Source organism: Fusarium musae, chromosome 7 (assembly GCF_019915245.1).
Source record: "Fusarium musae strain F31 chromosome 7, whole genome shotgun sequence".
NCBI lineage: Eukaryota > Fungi > Ascomycota > Sordariomycetes > Hypocreales > Nectriaceae > Fusarium > Fusarium musae.
Genome location: NC_058393.1, coordinates 1,901,077 through 1,909,523, shown reverse-complemented (window position 1 = coordinate 1,909,523; position 8,447 = coordinate 1,901,077). Strand labels below are relative to the sequence as shown.

The 8,447-nt window shown below is 48.5% G+C and overlaps 3 protein-coding genes across 3 annotated transcripts; all 3 read right to left on the bottom strand.

Moving 5' to 3' along the window:
* Window positions 1-322: 322 nt before the first annotated feature.
* On the bottom strand, window positions 323-3,371 carry J7337_009780 (uncharacterized protein; the record flags this gene model as incomplete). Its single annotated transcript, XM_044827375.1, has 7 exons — window positions 323-327; window positions 381-701; window positions 754-1,068; window positions 1,119-1,346; window positions 1,406-2,210; window positions 2,259-3,315; window positions 3,364-3,371. The coding sequence occupies 7 exons, from the start codon at window positions 3,369-3,371 to the stop codon at window positions 323-325; spliced, it is 2,739 nt and encodes a 912-aa protein (XP_044677969.1).
* A 585-nt stretch (window positions 3,372-3,956) lies between these two features.
* On the bottom strand, window positions 3,957-5,916 carry VTS1 (Flap-structured DNA-binding and RNA-binding protein; the record flags this gene model as incomplete). Its single annotated transcript, XM_044827374.1, has 3 exons — window positions 3,957-3,985; window positions 4,039-5,349; window positions 5,406-5,916. The coding sequence occupies 3 exons, from the start codon at window positions 5,914-5,916 to the stop codon at window positions 3,957-3,959; spliced, it is 1,851 nt and encodes a 616-aa protein (XP_044677968.1).
* A 1,407-nt stretch (window positions 5,917-7,323) lies between these two features.
* RPL29 (60S ribosomal protein L29) lies at window positions 7,324-7,705 on the bottom strand (the record flags this gene model as incomplete). Its single annotated transcript, XM_044827373.1, has 4 exons — window positions 7,324-7,359; window positions 7,432-7,534; window positions 7,587-7,638; window positions 7,699-7,705. The coding sequence occupies 4 exons, from the start codon at window positions 7,703-7,705 to the stop codon at window positions 7,324-7,326; spliced, it is 198 nt and encodes a 65-aa protein (XP_044677967.1).
* Window positions 7,706-8,447: the final 742 nt, after the last annotated feature.

Genomic DNA, 8,447 nt, shown 5'->3' with positions numbered 1-8,447 from the left:
TATTTTTAAGTTAAGAAATTAAAATAATTATAGTTAAATTAAATTAAATTATAATTTAACTATAGTTAGTAAAATATTAATAAGTTAAATTAAATTAAATTAATATAATAATTTAATTTAACTATAGTTATTAAAAAAATTAATTTAACTAATTAATTAAATTAAAAGTATATACTTAATTAAATCAAATCATGATTTAATTTAACTTAATTTAACTTATTTTAAATACTAATTAATATTAAAAAAAAATTTAAAAAAAAAAGTTTTAAAAAAATTCTATTAAAATTTAATCTTTACTTTAAGTAAAGTAAGGGCTTTAATACTATTCTGATTTATAATTAAAGATATTAACTCATTACTCAAGATCATAGCCTCAAGACCTATAGCCTTATTATATCTATAAGATCCTCGGCAGGCCTTCTTGGCTCTTGAGTAATAGTCATGGGCCAAATAATTGACGCCTAACAGCTGGTAGAGGCGGCCGATATTGTAGTATGCTTCGGCCTTGGTCCAAGTGCCTCTCTCCGTGACTCCTGGCTGTCCCAGCTCAACATATCGTAACAAATAGGTCTGCCCTTGCAGTAGCAGGTATTGACGGTTGGTTGACTGACGCTTGAGGCCATAGTGAACATATGCCAGTCCTAGACTCAGATTCACCATGGGATTCTCAGGGTCCAGGGCCAACGATCGTAAGAAGTAGCCTGGATCTAAGAGTAAGCAACTTCACAATGACGAAAGACATGGTTGTCTTACCTAATGCGTATGTGTAGCTTGTCGATGTAAAAAGAATGTGGCCGTAAAGCATAAGAACACATGCATCAAGGACTGGCTCCCCGTTCTCCTCCCTTTCGGAATTGGTCTCATCGCCATTGTAAGCCTCATCCATAGCCTTGATCTGTCGGAGAATGTATTTCTGTGCAGGCCCTGACGTATACCAGGATACAGGAGACTGACATAGGTTGGACAGTAAGGCAAACATGCGATATGAATCAGACGTGGCACCATCTCTCATTAATTGGCGAGCTGTCGCGATACACTTCTCCTCATCGCTTGTATAAATGGCGCAGACTAGCTCGATCAGTAACTGAAGTGAGCAATGCCATGGCTGATCAACTCACCGCTCCATGCCACATGAATCATAAAGCCATGCTCTGGTGCTTGAAAAGCAGTCGAATCTCGGGCAGCTTCACAAACTTGATATGCTTCGTCGCGTCGGTGAGCAATGGCCAGGCCAATAGCGTAATCCAAAAACAAGTCAAGCCAGTTGTTGAAGGAAATTCCTTGATGGGCATCGGGCTTTGAGGTCCCATCGTCTCGGCCTTCGCTCCCTGGTTGTGGAGCAAGGGCTTTTGAAATTCATGTTAGCAATATAGAATATTTGACAAATCGAACGCGTGCGACTCACTCCTGGCAAGTCTTTCGTACATCTGTGACAGCTCGTTTTGCGGTTTATTGGCTTCATGCTGTTGCAGATGGTTCTTCGGGCCCAGGAAGTGCAAATACTTATCCCAGGTGTAGAATTTCTTGATCGATCGAAACTCGTCCACAAGCTCCTTCGACGAAGCCATCCAAGTCGGAATCAGGTTATGTTGTCCTTCTTTAATCTTTTTACGCAAATCTTGCACAATCTCGTACTGTTCAGTCAGCTTCATGGCACGAGCTTGCTCCTCTTGTCGGCGTTTGTCAGCACCAGCCAGTCGTTTCGGTCGATATCGTCGTGGAATAAGCCGCTTTCCGAATGCATCTGTTCTTCGAGGAACAGCCTGGGTTCGTCGTGGAGCCCGACGACTTGACTGCTCAAGGTCTGCGATAGAGTCTTGATGGCCTTCTAAGTTTTGATCTCGAGCTTGTCGGAGGGCCATTGCCTCGGCTGCTAGGATGAGAGCTTCTTCCTCCTCTCTAGCCTTCTCGTACATGTTAGCCAGTTCGATACGGGCGTCAATGTTGTCTTCATCAGCGTCAATGGCAGCGAGAAAATACTCCTCAGCTGTGGCCGTCTCTCCAACTGCCGAATAGCATCGTCCCAGTTGTAAAAGAATGGTTGCATCAGCATCGCCAGGTAAATCTCGAAGTATCTGATAATATGAAATTGCCAGAGGTGTATGGCCACGATGGGCCAACTCTTCAGCCAGATCAAACGTTAGAAAGGGAAAATCGCCCGCAAATTCCCTCGTGAGGATGGATTCCGGCTCAAACCACAGCAGATGCCTCTATCACCAAACGTTAGCCATGATCGTTAGAATCAACTGGGACCTTACCATTGCCTCATCCTCGTCACCCAGCCGAAACCTGTATATTGCCAATCGAGCACGCAGGTCCCAAGGAAACGACTGACCATAAGTGTCAGGACTCCAGACACCTGCAGTGAAACTCGGCACAGCAACCCGCCGTTCGTCGTCCATGTCCCATTCGCGATCGTCAGAAGTCCATTGGTCCCAGTAGTCTTCTGCCTCTCGACCCAATAGCCATCGAGAGAGTGACTTGGATTCTTGTATAGCTTCCTGATAACGTCCTGTCGATGCAAAAAGTTCCACGTAAATCCCTATATCATGCCAAGGAGCTTCCATGATCTCCGCCTGCGGCTTCGCCCTTTCATGGTCAAAGAATTGTTTATAGGCTGCGATTGCGCTCGGGACAGCGGCCTCAGCTTGTTTATTGTCAACACAAGCCTCAGCAAGTTTTCTGACGATGTCAATATCAAAGGGTCGATGCTCCAAAACAACTTTGTAGTCGGAGATGGCCGCTGCAAGATGGCCCTGTCTGTGACAGACCAGACCTTTGCCCAAGCGAGCTTTGATGTTCGTGTGATCGGCCCGCAGCGCCGCAGAATAGCAAAGTCTTGCTGTGTTGAGATTTCCGGCTTCGTCATCTGCAACGTTCTCAAGTGCGAATGATGCGCACTGGAGCCAGCCATGCACGTCCTTTGGGCGGAGATGAGCAGCATAGACCATCGCTGATAGCGATTTGCTCATGTCACCTTGCTCGCGGAAGATTGATGATAGAGTTGTCCATGCTTGGTGCGTTTCAGCATTGATTCTGATGACTTCAAAAACAAGATCCAGTGCTAATGGGTAGTCGCCGCTCAGGAAAGCTTGGTTTACTTTGGATAGTCTTGCTGTGATGTCTCCTCGAGGTTTTGCTGCTTTCCGTGGACCTCGTGCTCCTTTACCTCGCGGGAGGCCACGGGCTGCAGGTGAGGCATCATTCTCACCCCGTTGATCAGCCAAAAAGGTTCGAACAGTCTCGTCTAACTTTGCAATATCTCCCTCCAGCTCCTCCAAGTCAGAGTCTGCATCTGAGGCGTTGTCTTCTTGCCTGTTTTCAATCAGTATATTCATGTGTCCAATGAGAAACGATACCGACCTTTCCATCTTGTTTTCTTCTGGGCTTGAATTGAATTATCAAGATGCGGGCATTCTCTGGTTGGACAAGGTGTGCCGGGTGCAGTCAGTAACTTAGCAGAGGTCGCGGTAGTGACAAAGATGGGATGGCTGTGGCGCGCTTCCTAAGTGTGGCTAAATATGGATGTCAGCACGTGACAGAAACAAGCACATGCCGCATTCATGCAAATCCTCCACCATACACGTATAACAACTACGACCTGTTAGAAGGGTCTTCGATCCAAAATGAGACCATCGACCAAAAGAGTCAGAGAGCACAAATCATTCTTACGGAGTCATCTGGACAAGGGAGGATGAGGTGAATAAACCTTGGAGGTGAAAATAAGGCAAGACTTTACGGTCAACATGATCTCGTGGAAAGTCATTAGTTTTCACACTCGAACTATTAATTTTGATCCACGGCGACCTTCCATCTTAATGTAAAATACTAAATCGAGTCTGCAACAGAAATGTAACAGGACTGTAACCCATGTCCAACACAATGTGTGCAAAGTTGAACCACTCGACGTCCATTTTCGCAGGTCTATATATGGGCATGCCCGGTTTGTGGTGATTCTAGCCCAGCTTTCCATCGGCCTTGGCTTCTGCGACATCATCAGTACACTGATCTCAACAAATCTGGCTTGAAAGTACTTACCCTTGACCTGTTCAAAAACCTTGAGCATCTTTCGGCGTGCACCGAGGGCGTTGACGCCACGCTCTTCCAGGGCCTTGTCGTCCAACTCGATGAGGTCCGTCCACTTCATATCCTTGAGATTATCGGTGTACTTGTGAAGGCGGAGGCTGCGGAGCCAACTGGGGATGTCCTGCAGCAAGGTTGGGTCGGTCGGGTCCTCAGGAGGCTTGGAGCTGCCTCGTCTCCCACGAGGAGATCGGCCACGAACCATGTCCGAATGATCAGATAAGTAGCCCTCGTGGCCAGGCATCCCAAGGCCACCCAAGTTGACCGGTTGCATACCGCCTGTAATCAGTGGCGAGGACACATCGTACGCACTAAGGAATCCATTATTCTGTGGTGAGGTGAACGGTGCCATATGAGGTACTCCAGGTTGCATGGCGATTCCAGGAGAGCTGGGACGAGAGCGCTGACCACCCAAACCAAGGTTTTGCTGCGCCTGGAGCGCCATGAGCTGTTCTCTACTAAGGACCTGGCCATGTTCGTTGATCATGACGACATTCGTGTTTGGGAGGTTGATTCCAGGCTGTGGACCAACGGAGACAGGATTCTGTCCTTGCGTGCCGTCATTAGACCTAGTTCGGCGGTACTTGCGCACGTCATCCAATGCGAACCGGCTATTGACTGTAGACAAAGCTGCGAGTTTCATGGCAGTGGCGTTGGCAACCATATCGGCTTGGTTACCTCCGGTGTTGGCTGTGTTGAAGGTGCCAGTCATAGGGGTGTTTACCATTGACGCCCAGTTGCCGCTGCCAGCATTGTACGGTGAAAGCAAAGGCAAGTCCCCGGGGTTCTTATCCGGGGCAGTAAGAGTCGTTTGCTGGATCGTATTGTTGCTTGACAATTGCGGACGTGGAGAGCGAAGCCCACCAGATGGTGTTGGCTGCACAAACTGGCCCATGGGGGCCTGAGCAGAGGGTGCCTTGCCAGAGTCTGCGTTACCGCCACTATTCCAAGGCGAAGAACTAGCAGGTCCAGCATCACGGCTATCCTGGGGTGCACTGATAGATGGAGCAGCCATGGACGAACGATGATCCAAAGCGGCACTGTTACGGTTCGAGGAGGGCGGGTTCCCAGTCTGCTGGGTGAACTTGGCCTTCTCTGTGGCAATGGCTGCTGCGGCATCGGGAAACATGGCACTGATGGTGGAGGGGTCGAGTCCTGAATGTCGCTTGTTGGATGGGGCGATAACCGAGTTACGGGCCATGGAATTACGGGCAGAGTCGACATTGAGCTTGTTCATTGCATCACTTAGACGGTTTGACATAGGATCTGGGGAAAATGGCACGTTAGAGGTGGGTCAAATCTGGCAATGTCAACAAACATACCTTTGTCGAAGCTGGCAGGGGACAAAACCCCCGACATGGGATGATTTTTTCCCATTTGCTGGAGGACCTGGATGAAAAAGCGGATCTGAACCTGGGTTGTCTGCTGCAGGAGGGCATACAAAGCGGCGGTGCGTTCAGCCTCACTCAAGACACGAAACCATTGCTCAATGGCACTGAGCTCGTCCTTGAAGTCCTGGTCCAGAGTAGCAGCAGCCATCTCTTCCAGCGTTGTTTCGTACTGGTCAATGTCGGCAATCCACTGCTGGGCAATCTTGTCCTGAGAGTCCGATTCGGCGTTGTTGGGGCCAAGGTTCTGCTGAGCCTGCCCATAGAAATCGGAAGAGGGTCGAATGCGGCTGGAGGGGGAAGGACCAGTTAGGGACGCCATGTCGGCCGAGGCGCGAAGCGAATGACCAGAACCAACGGCTCGAGAGGACGGTGGCCTCAAGGTCGAGGTGCTATTGGCCTCGGGCGTGCTGTTTCTGTTTCCGATGACGTGGTTTCCAGACATGTTGAGCATTATCGAGGGTTGGTGATTTCGAAAGGGTTATTGGTAGTAGTAAATAGTGACGAGTGCAGAATGTGACGATGGCAAGCAAAGATGTTACAAGAATCGTCTCTCGACTCCTGCAGTGACCGGCTGACCTCAAAGGAGCTTAAGACTTGAAGCAAGGCAGGAAATTTAGAACATTATCTGCCAAACGACGACAGTGCTGCGAGTAGCAATGTCAGTAGGTAGCCCCTTTGTTCAAGAGATTTTCCCAAGCTGGTACGACAGTCTTGGAAGGAGAAACAGAAATAGAAGGAGAAAGCAGAAGCAACCGAAAGAGAGGGGGAGGCGTCATACCGAGTATAAACGACACCTAAGTAGGTACAGGTAGTCAAAGAAGGGACGAAGTCTGCTTCCAGGCAGGCCACAGAAATCCTGATTAAATCCCGCCGACGTATGAAGCAAAGGACCGGCGTCCTCTAGAGGTTGGCTCGTCAAGGACACAGGGATGATCGGAAGCAGAAGAGAATGGCTTCGTGTTCCGATAACTTAGCACCTAGGTAGCCTACTGCGCGAAGGCCTCAGCCCCTGGGCTTACCTAATCGGGGAGTGCGTGCCCGCCCGCCAAGGGCTCACGGGCCTATCGGTAGCAGAAAAAGGCCATTAATCCTTGCGAATAAACATTGTTGCCTCAGGCGCTTTTCAGGTTTCAAAGTGGCAAAACGTCCTTGGTTATCAGTACTAACCTTGCCATGATCGAAACGGTGGTAGAGTCTCCAGGAAAGGTCTAATTAGTCAAGTTGGAGATAGCTAGGGAACCAATCCTAGGTACAGTATGTACCAACCTAGGTATACTGATTGGTTAACAGCGGGCAGTTGACGCAATGAGACGGTACGACGAGATGGGTATTAAGATCTATCACAAGGTTTGAGACATGAATAGAAACACTCTCTCTACCAGATGATCGAACGGCAGGTTCAGCGACAAAGCATTTGAAACAGGGGGGACATGGTGCAGCTCAAAATTCAGGGTACACGACCACTACTAGCGAGTCACAAGAATAGGTAGGTCAGCGATTCAACTGACGATACGAAGAAAATGGAACAGATTAGTTTCTGGACAGCATGTCACGGGCAAATTCACTGCATATTGGACCTTGTAGCATGGAATTCAGGTAGAAGTTTTTCCGTCTACTACCTCATGTCCCTGGAATGGAAACCAAGCAACATGCTTTTACTCGGGGCCATCAAAACGTTGGACGCCGGGACGGGACCTGTCGACTGCCACCATCTTCTCGTCGGGCTGACCGCATGGGTCTGTATTTCCATCGTTTCATTTTTTGCGTGAGTTCTATCGTTTGTGTGCCGTAACCGAGCAATGCGAATGCTCCAAATTGACGCCTCCGTTTTCCCTTGCCGATAGGTATCTTAGACAGTCTCGCGCTTGCCCTCCTTAGCCTCCTTCTGTAGATCTGGTTAGCCAGTTGTTTCGGTGCGCGGGCACATGTCGCTTCATTCGGTGGGTGCGTTTCGTACCAAGGCCTTCATGTTGCCGTGAAGAGCATGTCGATGGTTTCGTCGAAACTTGGGATCGGTACCCTTGAGAGAGGGGTAGCGAGAAGTCTTGGGCTTCTTGATACTGCGCAAGAGTCAGCGACAGTCGACAATGTTGGGAAATTCGATATAATTACCCGTTCCTGTGCGCCTTGCGCGACTGGTTGTGCTGGGAGCTGTTCTTTGACTCTGCGACAATGTCAGTGATCTACGATTCTGCCTCGAAGCGCCCTCTGAGGCTGCACGTACTCGCCATTGCTGCTGATTGATTCCCTGTGTCGACGGAGACGGATCACGAAGTTGCGAGGAGAAAGCTGGAATTGTGTGCGATCACAACCCTAGAGGAATCGATGTGGGTCATTTGATGCTGGCAGAGGGCAGGCTTGCACGTGCTGCTAAGTGAGAGCTCCACCTTGGATCTGATGGAGCCAGAACCTAGGGTAGCTAGGGTAGGCAGATATCTAGGCCAAGCTATAAGTATGAGAGAAAAAAAAGCTCAGGACCTCGATCCTAAAGAAAGACTGTGTCGTTAAGCATAAGTCTATGATACCTACCTTTTTCTGGGTTGTTTTGATACTGTGTATCAAAGTCTGACCTTTTCTTGCTCTTTGAGGCCAAGTGATAAACTAATGTTAGCATGTGCCACACCAACCCGAAATACCCCAACTAGGTATTGATTTCATTTGCGGCGGTTTACGATGAGAAGAAAATAGTGACACGGTACACTTGCAGATACATGGACATCTGCTGGCTGTCTCATGCCTCTGCTCCGAGTCGACGCTGGTTTTGACTAACGCATCAATATTTAATGGTCTGTATTGCTACTATATAGCCACAATTGGTTACAATGCAGGTTGAAGGTTTCCCCATCATTGGGAGGAATAGTGCGCGCTTAATACTATCGCAAAACGTCCAAACATAAAACACCAATCCGGCTTCTATTCCCAAATTGCAGAATGTCAATATCCCAAACACCGATGCTGTTTCTAAGGATCAAC